This window comes from Lagopus leucura, unplaced genomic scaffold, assembly GCF_019238085.1.
Source record: "Lagopus leucura isolate 7727_CA_CO unplaced genomic scaffold, USGS_WTPT01 108-4_obj-0_obj, whole genome shotgun sequence".
NCBI lineage: Eukaryota > Metazoa > Chordata > Aves > Galliformes > Phasianidae > Lagopus > Lagopus leucura.
In genome coordinates this window covers 1,588-25,390 of record NW_024964431.1, presented here as the reverse complement: position 1 = coordinate 25,390, position 23,803 = coordinate 1,588, and the positions used below count along the sequence as shown (strand labels likewise).

The following is a 23,803-nucleotide window of genomic DNA, read 5'->3' as shown; positions in this document are numbered from 1 at the left end:
TGTATACAAATTCATTTGATTGCTCAGTTGTGTATGTCCATCTTCATCCAGGCAAATTAGGTTACGGCACGCTAATCAGCCGAGCATTGTATAATGAGTTTAATTAAAAGCAAAGTTAGCCGCACGCACACACAAAAGCTTTGTAATTAAGGCAGGTGGGAAGGGTTTGATGAGTTACTGGAGGCCTTTCTCTGGGAAGTTTAATTAATTTGGGGGTGTTTTTTTTTTCCAAGGGTAGTTATGATTAAGTGAGCAGCAGTCAACTTGCAATCCTTATTGGGGTTCCCCTGTTTTTGTGCCTTTGTGGACCAATCCTTCTCTCCGTCGTGTGTTGGCCATCCCTGCTGGAGTTGAGCCACGCTGTTACCATCTCCATGTGCGAGCTGAAGGCTGGGGTTCGACTCCTGACGCACATATCTGTGCTAGGTGTGGCCGAGATAAAGGCTCAGGGTTAGGAGTTCAGTCCCTGCCAAGTGGTTCTTCCTTCCTTGATATCTCACTATCGCTTCTAAGATTCTTTCTCATCCTTCAGATTCACTTTGGACTCGGGCACCTTATCGATCTGCTCACAGCTTGCTGTCTGCAGGGCTGGGATGGGCAGGCAGACACCTTGCAATCCACCCGAGCAGGGTTTGATATCTGGTCCCCAACAAAGGTTTCTGTGATTCATTTCCCTCCCTCCCTTCGGTTCCCCTTACCCCACGCCACCAAACCTGGAAAAACAGAACCACTGCATACCGTGGACGCCACATATTCCTCAAGCCAGTGAGCGCAGTCTAAACAGGCAGCTCTCCATCTCCGACACCTACAGCAGGGAGGAGAGGGTGAAATCCTGCAGGCTCCTGCTCCCAGCCCTTGCTCTGCACAAGACCAACCCGCTTTTTCCCCTGTTGTTCCAGGGGATGGCAAAATTCTAGCTGTTATCCCAACCAGACCCTTTGTACAAGCTCTGTGCGTGTGTTTGTGTAAGCGAGAGCTCTGCTGGGTGGTGAGGAGGAACAAGCTTGTTCACAAACGCTGCTGGAGCCCTGAAGGAGGACAGGAGGAATAGGCTTGCTCAGAAATACAGGATTTGCTCACGTAACAACCTCCCCCTGCCCAGATCCGAGCTGTGGCTAGCTGACATGGCTCTGTTCAGTAGCGGCAATTTGCTCGCTGCTGCGCTGCACTTTTGGAGCACATCAAGAATCAGAGCCTGGTTTTGCTCACCAGATTTGGCACAAGATGTACCAGCAGCTCAGGGGACATAGAAGGGGACATATGCTGCAGCATGGCCAGGCCGTGCCATGGCAGAGCACTCGGCCAGCAAGACGCGTTGGTTGGTAGCCTCTCCACTTCCCTCCGCTCATCTCCAAGTGTTTCCTCCCAACCTCTTAGGGCTGCCATGGAGCTGCATGTGTAAATCTACCGCCTTGTCGCTTGTATACGGCTGGGTCTCCGTGTGACGGTGAAGAGGGACCCGGGGGCGACGCGGGGCTCAGCTCGGGGGCGGCGGAGCCGAGCCGTTCCCTTGGAGGCAGCGCCATCTGGTGCTGCGCACTGCGCACCGCGCCCCGAATCCAAGGGGTTTTTCCCAACAGCGACTGCGAACCCGGCTGCTTCGGGAGGTTTCTGCCCCTTTATTATTTATTTTTATCTCCTTCCTTCTTTTTCTTTCTTTCTTCTTATTTTTCTTTCCGCCATCTAGAAGTCTGAAGGTGAAAGGAGCTTTACCGCGTCTCAGGTTTGGCGTCAAAATGTCTGATGCGCCCCAACACCAACAGATCTCCTTCATGAGATGCTTCTGGCTCAGGTCTGTTCTGTACCCAGGTGGGAAACATGTGGGGTAGCATCGAGGAGAATATAGATACTCCTGGTACAGTTACGTGATGCTCCTGGGCAGGGGTGGTTACTCAGACTAGCAGAAAACCAGGTACGTGGGGAGACTTCCCTGGTGGAAACAAATCCTCTGAATCTTAAATGGGTATTCAGAAGGCCAAGTGCTGAGTTTAATCCGTATTTCTTAGCAGGGGAAAGCTCAAACTGGGTGCCTGACTTCTTGTTGAATCCAAGAAGCTTTGGACTTCGATGGATCTGAGTCACAGCTTTTGAAAAGGGGACTTTGATTACTTTGGGACGAGCAAAGGCTTTTAGAAGGTCAGATTTCAGCATTTATTCACTTTCCATGCATTCTTAGAAGCAGAACTGCTGCCTGACACCAGGCTCTGCAGGAAAAGAACGCTAGGGTGGTTCATACAAGCCAAGAAATCTTTGTCAGTGGCAGCCACATTCAGGGACATAATAACTGATGCAGGTGACTGGCTGAAGGAGATCCCCACAATGAGCAGGAGATGCACAGAGTGCCAGCAGCTCCGTAATCATGAGCTGATGCTTTTCATAGACACAGTTATCAGATTGGCCCAGGAAGTGAGGAGAGGCAGGCAGCAAAGTTGTTTTAAATAAATTCCATTGCCAGTATCCATTGTGCCCAGTAAGCAGCTAAAGTCAGAAGATTATTAAGGAAAGATAACAAGGAGTAAAGCTCATTATTGATATTCTGGGATGCAGGGCTGTCTATTTGCACATGCTTGTAAGAGGCTCTTTGAGACCAATTCCCCATCATTGGGATAAACATCAGTCTCCTCTTCTTAGACACCTGCAGGTTCACATATCACATATCAGCCTCACCTACTGCCACAGGCACACATATCAGAGCAAAGGTCCATTCCAGAGACCAAACCATGATCAAATCTGCTTGATCACAGAATGAGATGCGTGGACACTGGCAGTGCTTCCATACTTCAGTATCTCTTACACTGAACACAGTTATTTATTTGTGGCAGCAGGAGTTGAAAGACGCGGAATGGTACAGAAAGTGCAGTTCTGTGGCTCAGCTCAGCTTCAGGCTAATTACTGAAAAAATAAGCAAACACACCTGGAAAAGCAAGATGTCAGAGCCTGGAAAGTTTTGCAGGGACTTAAAAGTTAGCAAGAGTTCACTTGGAGCCAGACTCGCTACAGCAATTGTGTTTCTATATGGTAGAAAAGATACTGCAGATCAACTACTGGGATAATTGCTTCCTTCAGGGAGATGGAAATGCCAGCCTTCGGAATCTGAGCAGCACAAGTGCTTGGAAATGCTCTGAAAACATGATATCCCTCTGGAAAAACTGCAAGTATTGCTCTTGTCTGAATGATTAACTTCACTCTAACAGATTGCTTAAAAATACTAAGGAGTGGCTGCAACGGATACACTAATGCTGAGAAATGTGGAGGTTTTTGCACTGTTTCATGAATGTTTCCCTTCCCTCCCTGACTTTTTTCCTTCCCTCTCATCTCACCGTTCCAAATGTTTGCTTTATTCCCTAAAAAAACCCCATACTTTTAGCTCCACGTGTTTCTGCATGAGATGGGTGGACCGCAACACGCTTGCATGATTTGCTAGACCTCAGGAGGAAGCACGTCTCAGAAAAAGTCATCATTTTCTGTCCCCTGTCTGGTTTCACAGGGAAAGCAAGCTGTGATTTGCACCCTTGGAATGGAGAGAGGTTTGCAGGTGTGCTTTGACTGACCAGAAGGCTCTCGAGTAGCAAGAGGACCTGTGGGATCACACAATACCCAACCACAGCAGGGCTGCCTGGTGGCTCCAGCAGCCGAGTGGAGGCAATGCTGAAGCTCTGCTGGGAAGAAAGAAGATGCTGGGATGAAACAAGGTGCCCATCCATCACATAAAAAAGGCCACCGTGCTATGTGTTTTTACTTATTTGAAAAGCAAGCAGTTGATGGGCTTCTAACCTGTCTTTCCAGCTGTTTCCCAAGGCTGGGAATAAGCAGCCTACCAGGAGCCAACTCTGCCTTCCTCATTTTTCCATCTGTAAAATGTGGATGTTACTGGGGCTGCTGTAAAGATGCACTAGATAGGTCTGTATCCTGAAGTCATTTCTCCCAATGACTTCAGTGAGATGCCCAGCCCAGAACAATGGCAGGATACACAGCCCTAAACATTGCTGCTGTGCTTTAAAAGATGAAAAGCAGTGACTTCTATCTACCTATGCAAGTGGAGGGGCAGAGAAATTTTTCATGATGTTTATAGCAGACATCACAGGCATTACACATGAAAACATGGGAAATGGTGCACTCTTCTTGTAGAGAGATAATCTTTAATAGATGGCAACGAGGAAACAGAGGCATTCATACACAAGCACCTACCTCACTAAGGGGTATGTTTGCCTGGCTGACATGGCCACAGTCACAGATGTTTCCTCCAGTGCCAGAACTGCTGCATGGGGCTGTTCCTTCTAAGGAACCGGAATGAGAGAAATCTCAGCACATGCTTTTCCTTCCCCTCCTCACCCTTTGCTGTCGTTGAAGAGAAAAATGCAGTGACTGACTTTCAATGAAAGCATTCTCCTAAAAAAAAAAAAACCACGTTTGTTTCTTCCTTTGAAGTGCTGGAAGATAAAATTAAAAAGAAAAAGAAAAAAAAAAAATAAAGACATGACTTGAAGCCAGTATTTAACCACCCCCTTTTATTTTACTGGCCTCTGATGATAGATAATGAGCTAAAATCATGTGTCCTTAAAGACTGCTTCCTGTGAGGGAACAAGGGCCTGATGTGAATGGGTGCTGGAGGGCTGGATGGGGACCTGGCTGTGTCACATAGGAGCAGGCTTTGCTCTCTTCCCACCCCGACGTTGAGATATTATTTTTTTTCCCCTTGTTCTCTCCATGGAAACAAATAATCTCTGACTCTTGTCACTTAGAGAAGACTATACAGCAACATGGCTTGTTTACTCACTGTTGTCTTTGGTGGATTGAAGCTGTGTGGCCTTGTCCACGTTCCAGGAAATGCATGGACATAGCTGTCTGAAGGAAAACCCTCATGACTGTATAGTTTTCAGTGCTGAGTGGCAGTTAGCCACCTCATTTTTATTGTTAGCAGATCACAATGTTGCCTCACTGCTCTGTGCCACACACCACGCTGTGACTAATATCATTCAGCAAAAGAAAATCCCCTCCAAATTGACCACGTTCTCAAGCCTAACGGATCTGGTCGAGGCTCCATCCATCTGATAGCATCCTCCCTTTGCACCTCTCCCATAAGCAGGGATAGAAAAGGACAAACAGAGGGGGTAGAATCACTCTGGGGAGCTCATATAGCACCTAGGGTGGTCGCTGCCAGGCTCTGCACCCTCTCAGCTGCCATAGAAGCTGGGCTGGGTTTGCTCACTGCAGCCAGCCTCCGGAGCTGTTCAGCATCTTTCCCCACTGAACCCTTGAAGAGAGGGGCATGCAATAACGACATCCTAACTTGTTTTGTGCCATGAAAGGAACTGGAAAGAATGCACTGAACCACATGACAAGTGAGGACATCAGGCTGCAGAGAGAATAGAAAGACCTCATTTTTAATTACTTCGGAACAAAGTTGGCTCAGTAAAGTATTTCCCATTGTACTGCTGAACTTTTCTTCTCATCGCACAGCAGCGAAACACAGGCTCTTCTGCTGCTGCTGCTGCAAATGGGCTGAAATCTGTCTGCGTTAGGGATCACTTCATTTCCTATTGAATGCAGGCTATCCATTAATCAAAGGCGTTTTAGAATTTTATGCAACATCCAGGCACTTCTTTCTCATTGCGGATGGTTTTAGCGTGGGAGTCTTCAAATATGAAGATACCTCAGCCCTTCATACAGAAGGGGAACGGGGGTTAATGGACAAGATGTGCATTTTCACCATTGCTCTGGGTGTTTACAGAGACCAGGGCTGAAGCCCTGAAGCTTTGGAAGTCCCAGACTAGTGCTTTAGTCACTGCAATAAAGAAGGGCTGTGTGCAGTGGTAGGCACCTGAGATGAGGCGACGTATCCATGTCTATGCAGCCATCCTAGGTGCTAGCAGCAGGGCCACAACTACAACTGGCAGAAAATGAAGAATTATTGCTTTAGTAAAGGTTCTCATCTTTAAAGCTTGTTCATTCAGACAGTAAATCCCCTAGGGCATTGACTCTGTGGCTTGATCCTTAGTAAAATATCTTGCACAGTCTTGATCTGGGCCAAAGTAAAAAACAAGCAGACTTCAGTTCCTCGAGTTTCATTATGAGATCAGAGTCCAACGATTCACTGAAAAGTATTACATTGCAGAGTTTTGTGGATTGAGAGAAAAGTCAGAAGTGACTCATGTACAACCCATGTCTTCCTGAGCGTGCAGAGAGCCTGAAACAATAGACCTAAGAGATGCAAACTGGGCCCCATTCACTCTTTCTTCAAAATCTGCTGCCTACCCAAGCAGGAACTTGGTCAGCCTGTAAGAAAAAATCCACATCACACAGTTGGAGATGCCAGAAAGTCATGTAGGCGTGCGCCTTCGGTAGTCTTGTGTTGCTTAATTAAACAGCAATTGAGCATCTTGCATTGAAATGTCACTTAGCTAAAGAAGACCAGCTTCCTAAGCAGTGGTAAGAGCCTCATTCTTAACACAGCTTCTCTTGCTTCAAGACAGAAATCACGCAGGCTTCAGCATGCACAAGGTCAAACTCCTACCAACTGTGTTAATACAGAACACATTTCAGAAAGCATGAGATGCACCCAATTTCTCACAGGTAAGCTTACAGAACTGCTTTGCTGCAAGTTATGCTGCTTTTTTTTTTTTTCCCTTGTCATTGCAGAATATAAATCCTTAAGTTCCTACAAAATCACTTCTTGTTTTCAACTGTGGGAATGCAATAGCAATGCACAGATGAGATAGGATTCCCTATGGTTTTTCATCTCCAGAGGGGAGAGGTTATGTTCTTCAGCCACATTTGCCAGGAGAAAACCCTTGTGAAAGTAAGGAGGCCACCCCAAGACAGCAGGAATGTGGGGAAGCCAAGCCTTATTTCAGAGGACTACTGCTTACCTTCATGCAAACTATAAACCTCTACAGGTGCTCTGAGCCTCGGTGAACTTTCTATAGCTTCAGGCTCTTCTCAGCAGCAGCCTGCACTAATTTCTTCCTGCAGGCTGTTGCTCTTGCAGCAGACAACAGAAAGGAGCTTGTTCACAGCACAGTTACTCTGATTTGCTGATGCCCAAATGATCTTGCAATTTATTAACAACTTGCTCAACTTGGAAATTATCACTGCATTAACATGATTCCAGTCCATTCAAAACGCTAACGGACGGCTCATTAGCCTAAGCTTATAGTAATTACTTTTCTCCTCAGAGCCTAATTACAATTACATACCTCTGTCTGGTTAACACCTTTCCAGCAGTGTGGTTTGGATTGTGAACTGCATTCAAAAAAGTGAGAGGCCAGAAGATAGCTGCAGAGAATCAGCTACGTGCAGAGCAGTCTAACAGCTCATGCTACAGGTTGCACACAGAGCCACAACTGCAAAGAGGAAAGTCATCTGAAAAAAGCTCTATCTAGATATGCTTGTCCAGACAAAACCGGCCACTGACTGCATACAGCATTAAGAGCAAAGCAAATACATCCAACACCCCCAGCATATAAACTTTTACTATCAAAATACAGAGAAAACCATTATGATTTCTACTGTTCCATTGCTTTTGGAGGTCAGCTGACATTGAGCTCTGTGTTGTGGCTTCCAGCAAAGAAAAAACTGATGACCAAGGTTAGCATAGAAGAATTCTTAGGAGTGCCTCCAAGTATGAATACAAAGCACTTGCCACTTGTACATTTCTTTTGATTTCTTTGCCTTAGTTAAAAGAAAAACAACATTATTTTTTCCTAATAAAACTCAAAGTGGTCAACAGTGCTTAATCTTATCTGTGCCAAAACTTTGGTCATTAATACGAGGAAACAAGGCAGGAGATGAATTTCCCACAAATGTGACCAGGGAAGGCTAGTTCAATCTGTAATACACACAAAGTTGTTTGAGATGACTGAAGCTTGCATTGGTGGGATAATGCCTTGTAACTGCTAAGGTCATCTCAGCATCTTCACCAAAGCAAGTGGCATTACGAGAGTCAAAAAGAACATCATATGATCCCTCTTCTTAATTTGCCATCCTATGAAGGGGGAGGTTGTGAGGTATGATTATTTCTTTGCTTTACTTCCCTCTGCTTTCTAAGATAATGATGTAATGAGTGTCTTTAAGTAGTAACATGACTCCTGGATCTTATCCTTGAAGCACACGACTACTGAAACAAGATGCAGGGGCCTCTGTAGTGATTACATTTGATTTCAGGCTAAGTGATACCAAAAATAATCTTGAGCTGAAGGAAAAGAGAGCATTTAAGAGCACAGCGCTATTTCTTCAGCAACTTCTCCTTTGCTGACCTTCCAAGAAGTTGGAGCAATGCTTTCCTTGAGACCATCTGCACAGAGCACATGATAACACCGAGAATTTGTTGAATACTGTACAAAATGTCTGACCCCTGAGGCATAATAACATGCTTAAAATATACATAATGGTACCCTCTGGCTAAAAAATAAGTTTCCAAGTTTAAGAAAAATCAATTTGGATGCTTACTTTGACTACGTGCCCAGCACCGATGGCAAAAGTGCTCCTGTTTAGAAAGGATGGTTCAGCCAAAATTTAACTTGTTTTTCAGGAATAGGGAACTGAAGAAAAAAAAAAAAGATAATAAAAGCCAACAGGTTTTGACCACCGTTTGGCTGCTTTTTATTTCCACTGAAATGATTATCTATTAAAGTCATTTCACAGAGGTAACGGAGTCACACCATGTTATAAGAAACAAGACAATCAGGAAGAGCATCTGTTTTATAAGCATCTACATCATCCATGAAAAAGGCACCTGAAGTGCTGAGGGAGAAAGCTGGTATCTGCTTTCCTCTCCCAGACTGATGTTTTTACACAGGGCTGAATTAACAGATCAAACCTGAGGTGGAAGCTACCAGCTCATCCACCCGATCCTGATAGCTGCAAGTAGGGGCTGAGGCAGTGTTTTTATAGCAATTCTTTAAGAGCACAAAAAGGCCAAGCCCTCCTTCTCCATTTTAATGAAAAATATACTGAAAATTCCCAAGAGGCAAACCCTGTTTCTTAGTAAACATAAGTGCAAACCCTAAGACAGATTTTTTGCAGCTGGCTTTAAAGCACACAAGTACAAATCCACAGGTACAATCTGCAGATGACAGAACACAACCACCTCCCTCCATGTGGCAGCTACCAAAGGGCAAGTTTTTGATCCAGGCCTAACAGATGTACACTAAAAGGCAAATCACCCCAAGGCCAACGAAAAACAAATACACAGAGCGTGGTTACTTTGTGGATAAGCATTTACAGAAAAGGCTCCTCTGTCATCTATCTTGACAAATACACTTTGCACATACAACTGCAGGAATGAGGCAGGCGAGTCATCTATGAGATGTATGCCTCATTTATTTGAATATATGGCTTTGCCTTTTGTTGTCTAGCCTGTGGAGATCACAGCATATACTAATAACCTTGAAAACTTAGGTCTGCTTCTTGCAAAACAATAAAAACACGCCTTTGTTTCTTTCTCCTTCCTCTATTCATATTCATTTCTGACTATTGATTTCCACTTGCCCTTTGTTTCTCTGATTCTTGGCCAGCTCAACTCGCAAAGTATTACCCCCGAGGCTCAAGCCTTTCAAAGAGGATACAGCACTCTCTGCGGTTGCTTTATCCTTGTAATCGAGAAAAGCCCTGTGCTGTGCTCCCTGCCAATTCACTCGTAAAGGAGCTGCATGGAAATCCCTCAAAGCACATTTCAGCTCGCTCACTCTTAGGTTGGGAGGTATGTTCCCCACATACACAGTAGTAATCACGCCAGATCCCTCTAATCTGGGACTTAAAGAATCACTTTCAACATACTGTTGTCCTGTTTGAGCTGAGCCCATTGAAGCCTGTGGTCTTGTTTTTCCAGCCATTGCCTTCTCATTTAACGCTGCTGACTTGTTGGCTTTTGCCAAGTCTGGCTGTTCATCTTGGAGGGTGACATCCTTGCCCGCCTGCTTCTCCCTGTACCGAAGACTCTTAAGGATGGGGATTTTTCCCAGCATCTCACAGCTGACCTAAAAATGGAGGAAGACAGACACAATTATGAGTATTTTTCTTCTTCCAGAAAAAGATGACCATCAGGACACATTCGTACCATAAAAAGAGAGGAACTTTATTATATTGCTGCCATTCAGAGTGCCAGAGCATTCAAAATGTTACTAATTGTTGGCCGGATTCTGAAGTTGCTCCCTAAATACACACTGCGGGACAAAAATAAACATTAGTTACTCTTCAAGCAAGTATAACCAGCAGGAAAATCAAAACCAAACTCAGAGCTGGTTGACTTTGACATTTATTTATCAGGGCGCTTTCAGATTTGCATTCTCACTGTTATCCCTTAAGGTTTACTTTGACCGAGGCGCTGTGCTCCTGCTCTGGCAAAGCCTCACATGCCTACAATTCATCAGACCATGAGGCACTTTCATTCTGCAGACCTCCTTGCTTTCTTTACCCCTGAAAACAGGATATCCCGTAGGTTCGGTCATACAATGGGGAGGGACCACGGTGTTAGCTTGCAGCTGGGGAGCGTGCCTTGCAGTGGGGCTCCTACGAGTGTGGGCCCAGCTGGAGGCACGTTCTCTGGTTGTGGAACATCACCACAGCCCTCCCTTCTACCATCTGACACCACACACCACCCGCAGCTGCTCAGTGGATCCCACAGCAGTCTGCTGGGCTGGATCACAGAACTGAAGAGCGCCCGAACGCCGCGCTTTACAACTGTGAACCCTCTCTCCCTCCATCCAGCCCCAGTTCATAAGCAGCTTTTCTGGGAAGGGCTCTTCCTCTCAACAGCTGAACCCTATCCATCTCAGGCATGAGATGCCCCGGGCTGTGCTCAGCGACTGGCAGGAAACACAGTGGTTCCCTAGCTAATGTGGTCTAGCTCTTGGCTTGCAGACTGCAGTTGGAAGTAGCAATAATTCGTACTTGGCTGCTGGACAAGCAGAACATCCATCAACACAGGATCCAATTCTTAAATTTAGGGAGCAAAACAGAGCCTGGGGAAGAGATGCCTGAGCTAGCAGAGACCCAAGCTAATAGCCCACACAGTGTGAGCAAGCCACTCTCACAGGATACTGCATCAAAGCTTAGGAGCCACGACCTCAGCAGGCTGTCCTGGGCTGGCACTGGCATATCCTGGCTGGAATATACCTGCAGATCTCAGCTTAGAGCTCCTGAATTCCTGCTTCTATAATACAGTCCGGCAGGTTTCCTATTCTGTGAAGCAGACAAACAAACTTTACTTCAGGCTGAAATAAAAATCTAAGCTTACGTACAGCCCAGCCTAACCTTCAGCCTCGCTAATATACAATCAAACAGCAGAACATGGCTAACAAACACGGGCAGAGGCCACCTCTGCTCTGCCACAGAGCAGACCCAGAGTCAAGGTGTTTGGGATCAGGCCCTTTAAACACATAAACTATGACTGAAAATCTCTGTACAAATCTGGCAGCCAGTACAGAGAAGCAAGGGCTTCCTCTGGGGCTTTGGATGACTCTGAAAGGTACGTGGCATTTTCACATTTTGAAGACCTACTGCTCTATGGATTCCTGGACTAATTTGTTTTTCTCACCCAAGAATTCAGGCGGCTGGGTTCAACAGCAAAATCCCCTTCCCTGGGCAATACAACAACAAACCAATGGCTGAGGCCATCTTGCTTTGTTTTTACCAGACAACAATTAGGAACATTCACTGTCTTCTGTCAAATTTCTATGTGAAATGTAAGCTCTATGCCAATTAAACCAAACAGGAAAAACATTATTCTCATGTAGCTAACGAATCCTGAGCCCAAAGCACAACTGTCACCTATTACCAAGTGTATGCACAGTTACTTTCAACCTGAAATTAAACTCTATTTCTAATGCACAGACTGGGTGCTCAGCTAGAAGGATGGTCACCATCAAGAGCAAGCCCTCACTACTTTGTAGATTAAGAGAATTGATGAGTAGGGCATTCAGAGAACCAGCCTGGAACTTCCAGTCTCTCAAGGACAGATCGAAGATTTAAACAGTCCAATGGTCAGAACACTTTCTCCTCTTACTGGAGAGGCCAGCACTTCTTGGCACCCAATTGGAGCTCCTGTTTCACGGTCCCTGCAAACTGGAGAAGATGCAGTTGCAATACTATATATGGCTTGAGAAAGACTACAAAGCAATTTTTATAAAGCTGAAGCTCTGATCACAAATAACACCGTGAGTGGACCCCATCATTACCTGAAATTCAGCCCTTTGCAGGGACACCACTAAGAAGACTCTACAATACTGCTGCAACAAAGGCAGTTGATTTGGTACTTAATTTTATTTGCAACAAAAACATTCTGGAGAGAAAGAAAAAAAAAATTGACATCCTTGCAACTGGACATCATCAACTGACATCCTTCTGCCACAGAAGAATGACAGAGTATTTACCTTTAGGCTATGGTCTAGGAGAAACTTTCAGCTGGATCAAAGCTCTCAAATACTTCCCTATTTTTTGTCCCTTTTTTTTTTTTTTTAATCAAAGAAAGGCAGAAACTAAGTTTATGTACTCAGAACATCAATTCAAGAAACCAGTTCACCACCCTTTATGGGGTGCAAGGGGTGAGAAGCAGAAGGGCAAAAGGGGCAGTGGGTGGCACAGGAAGGGACTAAGCTTGTTCTGCTCTCTTGCAAAACACCAAACAAAAGAACGCCTTTGTGGTAGTACAATGTGTTGCTAATTACGACCATGCAAAAAGTATCTTTTGTCTTGTGAGATGTGGAGGTCTGCAATGATTTATTTCCAAGTGGAGAGAGTCCAAAGATATTCCTCCTCTCTTTCAAACAAGCTGCACGTTTCTTGGTGCTGTGCCGGCTGGTCACTCCTCCCTAGCCTCCTTCAGCACTTAAGGCTAAGCCAGGTTGCAAGGGCCTTTGGTTCTGCCTCCAGTAAGTCATCTTAGTCCCATTATATGGAACTGGGCAAGCCCAGTGGCTGAAGCCTCTTTCCTTGCTCCCCACATCCCTCTAAAGTCAGGGCCAAACCATTTATTGATGTTTGTAAACTTTGTATTGAGTGTTGGGAGTTAGTAAAACGATTGGCTTTGGCAATGAAGCCAGCTGAAGAAGTTTCCTATTATCCCTTGACCACCAATTCCCAGGCCACTTCCACACTTCAGCCTTCTGGGGTTGGACAAGAGAAATGCTTGTGGGTCTGCAGTACAAACTCTGTAACTGAAGTGATTCAGGTTAAAAATAACTCCACCAAAGGCAATTAATCATTTAACAATCCTGCCTACTCCCTGCCATGGCTGAGAGAGCCTTGGGGAAAGAGGACAGCAGGGTAGATGAATTCTTCTGGCACACAATTACCAGGCTATGGGAAAGGAGCTGAGAAGGGAAATGCGGCCCCTCTCTGACAGAAACCTGAAGAAAACAGAGTCTGGGATGCTGCCTGCCAATAAAAATCTCCCAGCATTTAACCCTGAGCATCCACTCTCATGGCACCTAGTCTGGTCACAGAACAACAGAGCTCCTGCAATGTCCCTTGCTGGAACATCGGGGCTCTCTTCAACCTCTGAAGAATGAATGCAGACACTTTCACTTCTTTGCTGGAAGAAATGAAAGATGTATTTGCCCTCTGACAGAATGAGTAATGCCGACCCCCTGACACAGTGCAGGCCAAGCCAAACACCACTTTGATTTCCCTGGCAACAGAGGCAGCACAGTTCTGATGTACCTCAGATGAGGAAAGGACACCTACAGACCAGAGAAGGTGCTTGGTCTGCTGTTTGATTCTATTTCACACAGCTACCCACCTGGGTGCATCAGCTGATGCAGGAACACGTGGCACGGAACGGATGCAGCCATGGAAAGCTGAGAACAAAACCAATCAATCTTTAGTAGAGGAGACCCATGAGCCCTTCTAAGTCCTGAGGCTGGAAAGCCAGGGGCATTTGGAAGATTCACCTCTGCCCGCTCTGAGGGTGGCCTGACCCTAGGCTCCTCAGAAATGCCTCCAGGACAGAGCCCAAATCTCATGTTGTCTCCTTAATCAGTTGCTTGTCTCAAGAAGCACTCTACTCACAGGGGTTTAAAGCATGGACAAAGCCAAGAGAGCTAGGACGGGCCAACACAGTTGAGCATTTTATCATTCATTTGCACAAAATGTCCAAATATGTGCACGCAATCCAAGGGCATATTTCTGGGAGCTGGCAGCCCATGAAGTCTGCTAGTGTCCCTCAGGAGAAACTTACGAAACCCACATTTGGAATTCATCAGCAAAAACTGATTCCACGGACTCTGCAGCAAGGGTTAGATTTGCAAAGGTGTTGAGAAGTCTAACCATGCATGGAAGCCAGCCCTGCTCATGTTTTCCCCTCCCTCCCCCCGAAAAAACACTGCCAAAACCAAAACAACAAAACAACTTTGGCCAAACTGACAGTAATTTTCTTCGGATGGCAACAGCGCCCCTTCCAAAGGTTTTTGCCAGCTTATGTGTGAAGTTTCTGAGCTCTGACAGAGCTTACTTTACTTTCCAAATATTCTATCACATACCCAAATCAAAAGCTGTTTGTTGTCAGTGTCTCCCTGCTACTGCACACTAAACATCAGATCCAGGGATTCTCCCAGTTTTGGAGACATCATTTTGGAAACGTCTTCTCCTATTTCTATAAAATTCTCAGTAAAAATGTGATTAAAAAAAAAAACAAACAGAAGGAAATGCTTGCTGGAATGCAGTGATTTTTCCACCAACTTCTCTCATTTCTCTCCTCCTGACCCCAAGTATTTTAATTGGTCTATATAGCTTCAATTTAAAATAAGCACTGCACAAATAACTTTGTAATTGTGACAAACATAACTGACAGTGTCACAGATAAAGATCAGAGCTCCCCATACAAAATACTAAATGAGAAAGTAGTTTCACGGATTTAGAGTTCCCAGAAACAATGGGTCAGATTTTCAAGAAAGATGAAGCCAAATAACTCTCCACTGGCATCCAAATAAAGTTTTCCAGAGTTCTCAGCTCTCAGCAGCTCTTATTGTCCTCCAAAAGCACTAAGCTTTCAAAAACCTCGATTCCAGTGCAGAAAACTTACCTGTATAAACACCCCAGCGTTGCCTTTGTATTTACATGTGCTTCTAGAGTGTCAAACACTTATTTTGGTAATGTTTCTTTGGTAATAGCATTGCAGCTCTTATACTTCCTTTGAAATCTTTAAAAAAAAGTTTGCATTTCTGTGACAAAAATCACAGTATGTGTTGCTGTTTTTTTTGCACCTGTTCCCATTCTTGACTCACTGCTTCCTTCCTACACAGCATATAATGAGAGAACACACATCTCTGGGCACAGAAATTTAGCCTGGAGATGTGCATTTTGTTTACCATGCAAGCACCCTTTTGCCTCTTTGTGAGCAGAAAACAGAGCAAACCTATTAATGGCTATTTATCCTAACAGCTTCAGAAAAGGACACTCTTTGCAACAATGCTTAGCAGTAATCCCATGTTTGCAAACACCTTTAATTCAGTTCCTAAGTCATTGTCTTGGCCTGATCCAGCTGAAGGACTTGTTTGTTTTTGCAAGGCATTTTACACATCAACCTCTTAGAGCAGTCTGGCTACTTTATGTTGACAAAACACCATATTCAGAAGTGAGGCATTTATCTACTCACTATCTCGAGGTTCATTTAGTTTTGCTGAGAGAAAGAGGAACACAACAGCAAAGCCAGGATTCAAAGGAGAAAAGGATACAGAGAAAAGGATGAGAAAATGAGGTAGAAGCATCCAGGAAAATCCGATGGACAAACACTTAAAATAGCCCCAATCAGATCCTACATTTTTAACGCCCTGACAATTGCTCAGACCTCCCAGGATTCTCTGTGCAAGAACTGATCATGGTTACCTCCACAACCACAAACAAGACGTATGCAAGCTGTTCAGCTCTCTGTGCAAGAATAACGCTGGATTCTTTCTTCACGCAAACAAGACACGCTGTTCTCATCCCAGAACAACAGCAACATCACAATCATCCCCACTCCAGTATTCTCCAGTATTTTTTTATCTAATCAACACCAGCTCTGAAGAACAGCCAAAAGCTGTTTTGTGTTAAATTAACACTCAGCATCTTTTTTTTTTCTTCTTCTTCTTCCTTAAAGTTCAGTCGTGTAAAGTGTGCTGTTCATAGTGAAAGCTGGGTCAAATCCAGAGAGCTGTATTCTTTAGACACCACCACTAATTTTAGACACGGCTCTGCCAAGCAGCTCCTCAAGCTTCAAATGCAAGCCCAAAGGAGTTGCAACAAATATTTTGTAAGCTTTTGAGTAATATATGGTAACACTGATCTTGACATTTTCTCTGCAAAGGGAAGAAGAAATGCTAAAGTAGTGCTGAATTTGATACATTGCTTGGGGACTGACTTGACTTTCCACTAGCAAAAACTACACAGTGATTCAAGGGCCACTGCAAGAAGCTGATCCCCAGACCTTTAAAAAACATCACTTGCAAAGGGAAGGAGACAGGGGAAAATAAAATCAGCAAGGCCAATTACTGAGGCTCCACTGACACCAAGAAAGACTACAATCAAAAGTATGTTGGCAACTCCATCCATGTTGGATAGAGCACAAGGAGTAGGCCTTGAAAACAATTACATTCAGCAATATCCTAAAAAATCATGATACAAAAATAATTCAGTGGAAAAAATGCACTGGTGTAGAAGCAGCTTCCATTTGTTTATTTAATTGATTTTAACCTCGAGTCCTCAATCACAGTCAGGGTAAAATACTCTCCCACCATAGGAATAAAAATAGCCCTGGCTGCAATTGTTTGTTGTAGATATGTCACCTTAACAAATCTAACTCTTTTTACTTTGTTAAACTCTTGCTAACCAACAAATGATTCCCCTAAAATCATTCACTAACGTTTCCTGAGTGGTTTCTGCAAAATAAGGGCATACTATTCATCATTTTACCCAATCAGGAAGGATTGGGTCTGTTCCCTAACCAGATGATTTCTGAAATGAAAATCTAACAACAAAGAAAATGTTTTCCCCATCATAAATTTACAGTGGAATAATTTAGGAAATGCTTTTCTGAAACCATTTGTGAAACTGCTGAAGTTTCTGACAATCTCTGGGGAAAAAGAACAAAAAAACCAAACCACACAGCACAATAATTATCAGTAAATACTGACATGTGATTTCAAGTGGTATCAAGGCACTGTTCTTTCACCTGAAAATAAGCTCCAGACACAAATTCATCTATCCTTTGGAAGCCAACTCCACACATTCATTAGGTAAACCACTGCAAGCCATGCTTTTCTTTTACAAGCAGAGCAGCACATATTCTGCTGTTTCCCTCATTGTCTAATGCCATAAAGCTATCTCTGAAGTACTGCCTCCAGAAATTGAACACAGCCAATTTTACACAGCACTGAGGAACACAACACCTGAGGAGTGGAAGCCTCTCAGCTATGAAGGCTATCACACTGCAAACAACTATCAGAGATATCTGTCTTAAAAATGACTCTCCTCCTGTAACTCATTTGACAAAGTAATTCCAGCTTCAGAAACACACTTCTCATCACTGTGATCATTTAGAAGCCACTCAAGATGTATGCTGTTTTTTTGTTTCATCTTACCACCACATTTGTTATTCTTGCAAGTATCTCTAAATCACTAGATGTCTTTATATGTGATTTTCCTTAAGGAATTAAAATAAAAATAAAAAAAATGAGGGACTTGTCAACAGAATGTTGGTAGCAGGGGTAACTTGCCTTATGCCATAGTATTCCACGTGGTTTTGGTCGTTTGCAATTAGTCTTGATAGTTCTTGTTGGTGTGAGTATGTAATCGACAGTTAAATCGTGGTCACCAAGGAGCTCTTCTGCTATGTCAACTACCTACAGGAAACAAGAGGTTTGTTAAAACCAGATTTGATAGAACTACACACAATCCTGCTGTCTTTCAACATACAAAAATCTGTAAGTGACAGCGGAAACAGAGTGTAAGTGCTACATCTAAATAATTCCAAATCTCTCTTGCACCATTCACAGAATGGACCAGGTTGGAAGGGACCTCAAGGATCATGAATCTCCAACCTCCCCATTTAACACTAGACCAGGTTGCCCACAGTTCCAATCTGTCATTTAAGAGTGGATATTTTAGCTTACCTGGCAGTCATGCACGATAGTAATTACAGGTGTGTCCTCTGTCACTGCTCCCATTGACACCATCATTGCATATTCCATGTCTGCATAACCTTCTCCTTTTCCAATTCTCCAACCTAAAGTGCACGAAGCAGAAGGTGTGAGTAACCAAAAACATCACAGTTTCTAATTTCACTGGAGGCCAAAATAGTGGCCTGCATGCTCTAAACCACGCTGCTGCCTGTTAACATTGACTCTGTGTGACAAATCCCTGAACCCAATCCAACCAGGAAGAAAAAGACAGAACTCAAGACCACAATTAACATCCAGTGAGATTTCTGGGTCCACCAGAAAGTAGATACAGCCTGCTGACATTGTGAATCTCACAACCTTCTCCTGCAGAACTTACAGGACTTTATCTTACCTTTTTCAGAGACAGCCACTGATCCTACAACAACCAAGTCCACTCGTGCTTTCCCATCGAGACCTACAGGCACACTGTACTCTTTTATGCCCTGCAAGAAAAAGATAATTTTAGGTTCACAGAGTGCAGACTTCTAGCCAGGGAGGCTGAAAGCAGGAGCATGTTGATAAATGCAAGTAACTACTCATGTTCCAAAGTGTTTCTTCCATGTATAGCCAAGTTGCAGATGGCTGGAAAGCTATCCTCTAGGGAATCCTAGAATACATTTTCTACTACAGTGAGAAGCATTTTGGCACGCTTCAGGGAGAGTCAAAAGAGGTGAGCTCTTTTCTAAGCAAGGTTACTTATTTAGGATCAAAAGCTGGTGTCTGAAACCCTCGATTCAGCAGCTGTTTCTGAAAATGAGGGCAAATGAAACTTGTTACCCTACTACAACTAACTGGAAGTCACAATACATAAATTTATATCCATGAGCAGTACCAGAGCACTGCAACTTCTTAAAATAGCTCTCATGTACAAGTCACAGGTTAATTTAGACAGACAGACACAGCCTCAAGATGTTAAATTGTACCTAAAATTTACTGAAGCACAACCAGGTACAGATGCTCTCCATTTCACACTATATACGCTGCACTGCTGATTTCTCCAGACCCAAATCTTTAGAAGCACATTCCAAATCTCCCAACATGTTTCCTGAGACTGCATTCCTCAACACTTCGCTGTGTGATCAAGATTTAGAATGCACCACTGTCAAGCTATCCTTACCAACAATTTCCTAACTAAAACACTAACAGTGAGCAGAAAAATATATTCCTAACAAGTGAGAAGAAAAACCTTCATAGAATCATAGAATTATTTGAGTTGGAAAGGACCTTTAGTTGAACCTTACACAATCCTATCATCCTTTTTAAAACTCTCCTTGCCCCCTCAATCCCTCCAGGCTCCTCTGTAAAGGAGACATCCTAATAAAACCGTGTCTAGAGTCACATAAACGAAAGACAGTGTTGTACTTCAGCTTTCACACACGTGCTACGTAACACCAACCCTCCTCAGACCAACTCAACCTTGTACTAAGTTAATCCTTACAGTAAAGAGCCAAACATTTTCAGCATGGATCGTGAAACCTAAAGGATGGGCAATGTTGGCATGACAATCAGTAATAACGTTCATTGCCCACTTCACAGCAGTGTGGTAAGAACTGTTTGCAGTGTGCTTTGTAAATATGAACTGTTAATAGCTTTTATTCATACTGGGGAAAAAAAAACACACTCATGGAGGTAAGATTATAGCTCAGATACCAGGCCTGAAACAACAGAAAGGTCTCTTTCAAAAGTGCTCTTCAACACTGAAAAGCTTAAGTAGTTAATGACTTTAATAGACCTTCCAACAAAGAAAGTTGCTACTAATTACCATTCATTTACAACCCTCCATTGTACACAGGATTACTCTAGAACTGCTGTTAGCAGGAGATAAACTGCAGACTGTTACATTTTCGCATCAGATAACTACGCATACAAAACAACACAGGTTTCTCTGCCAAACGACTTCAGCCGTACAGTACGACATTTTAACAGCAGAGGGCAGCAACATACTGCATTTCAAAGAAAACTGTTTTGTACTTCATTATTTTTGTACTTCATAGAATCACAGAACGGCCTGGGTTGCAAAGGAGCACAATTCTCATCCAGTTCCAACTCCCTGCTGTGTGCAGGTCGCCAACCAGCAGACCAGGCTGCCCACAGCCACATCCAGCCTGGCCTTGAATGCCTGCAGGGCATCCACAGCCTCCTTGGGCAACCTGTGCCAGTGTGTCACAACTCTCTGCATGAAAAACTTCCTCCTAATATCCAGCCTAAACCTCCCCTATCTCAGTTTAAAACCATTCCCCCTTGTCCTTCAGTTGAGGCAAAACACAGAACTAACAGTTCTTTACACTTCAGACTGAAAAAGAATTGATCTCTCCTACTTATTAACTCTGAATCTTTTAATCAACCAGATCAGGTAAAAACTAGAAAAACTAAAACATTCCTTGTAGAGTTTACTAACTCAAAACTGCCAAAAAAATCATAGATGGTGGATGCACCACAAAACCAGAAACAAGATATCAGTTGAACAACAGTTCAGGTAGCATCTGGTATTCCAATTTCCAGTTGGACCACTGTAACACAGCACTCTTCCAGATGTTAACTCAGACTTGGCCTACATTGTGTTCCTACCTGAGATGTAGCACATATCCGCAGTGTTTCCTTAGCTGCACCTGGAGGTGGAACAATCTTATTGAACAGCCCACTCCTCAGACGTGGTGTCGGAACCAACAGAGTTTTCCTTGCCTGTGGAACAAAAGGAGTTACCACCTTAAAAAGAACTGGGTCCGTTTTACACCAAAGAAACATTGCTACTCTCCCATAAACTTCTATGTGGCCAATTGTCTCATTTGCTCTGAGCAGTTAGCATTGGTGACCACGTAGTGGTTGTGGATGAATCCTTTTCACTACAGCAAAATTTCAGACATGGTTTTATTTTAAAAAAATAAAGGTGGGAACATAGTTTTAGTCTAAAGCACACATTCATAGATATGTTACTCGTAATAAGAAGCTAGTGAATACACACATCTGATGCACATCTGCCCCTGTGATAAATCTAAGCCAATCTGCAGCAAGGCTAACCTGATGTGTTTTTAAGAATTAGAACACAAATATGAGGAAACAGCTCCACAAAAACATTCTAATTTACCAAAACAACATGTGCACCTTGGTCACCTGCCAAAAAGGCAAAGATATGCTTTAACGAGCAGCCTTGTGAAGCTGAGGATGGGTAAAACTCCTGCAGGAAAACTGGGAGGAGTTGACCAAGAGGTGCTGCCAAGCACTGCACTGTTGCCATGCTCTCCTTCTCAAGGGCACAAAAGTGCTGTTACCTGCAGTGCAGCTAGCCGAACGCCTTCCAAAGGTTTGTCTGGGTCCACTTTGATTTCACTTGCTCTGTTGAACAAATCAAGCTCTTTAATAGAGCAGCAAGCCTGATGAGATCCCTGTATGAAGACAGGAACCAAAAGAAAAGAGAATGCATTCACTTACTTCCAGCGTTAGAAAGCGAGCATTCTTCTGGGGAGCATCAGGGTTTACTTTTACAGTACTGGCAGCTTTGAACTCCTCTAAACCCAGAAGCCTTGTCGCAGCATGAGGGGCACCCTGTTTTCATAAGATATCAGCACATCACCAAGGAGCCCAAAGCAGAGAGGGGAAATTTTTACTCTTCCATACAGAGGCTGATTTTAAATATAAGGGACACGCTGCTAATTTTGTGACGCTTTCTGTGAGAATAACAAATGTCAACAGAGGCTGAGGACTTGACTAATACGTTGCAGGCTGCAGCCAAAAAATGGGATCTGGGTACTCCCTCTGTCTAACTTTGCCCCCATTCATACCTGTCTCAAAGCTGGAGTGTAGCTGTCCATTTTAGTCAATGAATACAAACTTCTTTAAAGAGAAGCCACAGGCTGTTTCTAAATGAACTTTCTGGACAAGGCTTTCTTTACTATATTAAACTCAGAAAATTAAGTTATTAATCACATGAGCTGCCAGAACTTGCAAAGCATGCACTTTCCCCACTGAGTGTTTTTACATCTGATTTCTTCTTGTTTTGAAGAGCAATAGAGGCTCCCTCCACCTACTTCAGCACCCATTCTAACACGGTGCTTCTCTACACCTTGATCAGTTTGGTTTGTTTTTTTTTTCTACCTTAAATCTATTTTGCTCTTTCAGCAAAAGGGAAGCTAATGCCCCAGTGCTGCTCATGGGCCAAAATACCTAGCACACATCCCCACGGTGCTAGTTTGATCACCATTTCTTGACTATACAGCAGACACAAGGGTGCTTTGAGCCCACATCAGCATGCTCTATCCTCCCAGGAAAAACCCTGGAACACACACAACCTCAGCTTTCATAATGCGATTTGAGTTGGAAGGGACCTTTATAGGTCACCTAGCTCAACTCCTCTGCAATGAACAAGGACACCTACAGCTAGATGAATGTCTCCAGGGATGGGGAATCCATCACCTCTGGGCTACCTGCTGCAGTGCTTCATTATTCTTATTGTAAAAAAGATTTTCCTATACCCAGTCTAAAACTCAGCTGCTTTAGTCTGAAGCTGCACCCCTGTGCTGTGACTACAGATCCTGTGCTAACGAGCCTGTCTCACTCTTTCTCATAGCCCCCTTTAGCTACACGGCTCTCAGGTGTCCCCAGAGCCCTCTCCTCTCCAGGCTGAACAGCCCCCAACTCCCAGCCTGTCCTCATAGTGAAAATGCTCCAACCCTGATATCATTCATGCTCTTCCTCTTGACACAGCCCCACGTCTCTCCCGTACCGAAGACTCCACATTAGGACGCAGTGCTCCAGCTAAGCACAGAGCAGAAGGGCAGGATCACCTCCCTCGCCCTGCTGAAGGCCTGGGGGCGTGAAATTCATACACCTTCCCCATCATAAACGCGCTCACCTCACCCAGAAGGCGGCTTTACAGCTCTCTGCCACCCCCTACCGTCGCTCCGCACCCGCGCAGCCCGCAGGTCTGCGCCTGGTGGGACCACTGCAACGCTGCGAGCCTCCGTACCTTGAAATTAGGGATGCGGTGATGCACGGGCCGTGGGAACTCAGCCAGACCGCTGGCCTCCAGGTAATCCCACACCTTCTCCCGGATGTCCCCCTTGGAGGCACCTGAAGAAGGGCAAAGCTCACGTTGCAAGCGAGCACCTCGCAGCCGAGCCCCTCCATGCCTTACCGCCCGTCCGCCCCCTCCCTCACGCCCAACTGTCGCCCCCCTGTGACGTCATCAAAGCGCCCCGCCCCTCGGCCCGCGCCCCGCTCACCCGCGCGCAGCCGCACGCCCTCCTGCATGGCGGCGAAGCCGAGGGGCGGTTCCGCTCTTCGCCCCGCTCACTTCCGCTCCAGGGTACGGCGGCGTGGAGGGGTCAAAAAGGCGCGAAAGCGAAGGGCGGTGATGGAGTTTCAGGGCTTTGAGTGGGGCAGGGCTGGAAGGGAAAGGAGGGAAGAATGAGTGCCCCAGGAGGAAGCCCCTGACTCAGCTCCTCCTGCAGCAATAAGCACTATGGTCTGCCTTCAACACATAGCCCTGAACCCCCTCAGTTCCAAAGGGGACTGAGGTCAGATTGGGAATTTCTGTGTAAAAAGCAAGGGCGCAGGAAGAACACAGCTTTTCTTGCAATCTGAGGAAAACAAACAACAAGCAAACAAACAAACAAGCCACATTTAATAAAATAAAGTCTTGAATCCATGACTACGTCGTTTAACATTATACC

The 23,803-nt window shown here is 44.5% G+C and overlaps 1 protein-coding gene across 7 annotated transcripts; it reads right to left on the bottom strand.

Annotated features, from left to right (window-relative positions):
• Positions 1–84: 84 nt before the first annotated feature.
• MTHFSD (methenyltetrahydrofolate synthetase domain containing) lies at positions 85–23,410 on the bottom strand. Of its 7 annotated transcripts, none has more exons than XM_042892084.1 (10): positions 23,354–23,410; positions 23,098–23,201; positions 21,404–21,517; positions 20,703–20,816; positions 18,487–18,577; positions 18,087–18,199; positions 17,691–17,816; positions 9,778–9,977; positions 739–805; positions 85–422 (listed from the first exon to the last, which is right to left on the bottom strand). In XM_042892084.1, the coding sequence occupies exons 1-10, from the start codon at positions 23,379–23,381 to the stop codon at positions 201–203; spliced, it is 1,179 nt and encodes a 392-aa protein (XP_042748018.1). In that variant the 5' UTR covers positions 23,382–23,410; the 3' UTR covers positions 85–200. The 7 variants fall into 7 exon arrangements, 4 of the variants coding, with proteins under 4 accessions (XP_042748018.1, XP_042748019.1, XP_042748020.1 ...); XM_042892085.1 differs by having other exon boundaries at positions 273–417; XR_006182450.1 differs by lacking the exons at positions 85–422; positions 739–805 and adding exons at positions 5,364–6,276; positions 7,197–8,540.
• Between the last annotated feature and the right edge of the window lie 393 nt (positions 23,411–23,803).

Bases quoted from the DNA above. Each gene is read 5' to 3' on its own strand.
- MTHFSD (XM_042892083.1), bottom strand. From the start codon at position 23,381: ATGCAGGAGGGCGTGCGGCTGCGCGCGG. The intron at 23,202-23,353 runs GTGAGCGGGGCG...GCCCTTCTTCAG, and splicing joins GGGCGTGCGGCTGCGCGCGG to GTGCCTCCAAGGGGGACATC. The intron at 18,200-18,486 runs GTAAGATAAAGT...CGTGCACTTTAG, and splicing joins AGTGGCTGTCTCTGAAAAAG to GTTGGAGAATTGGAAAAGGA.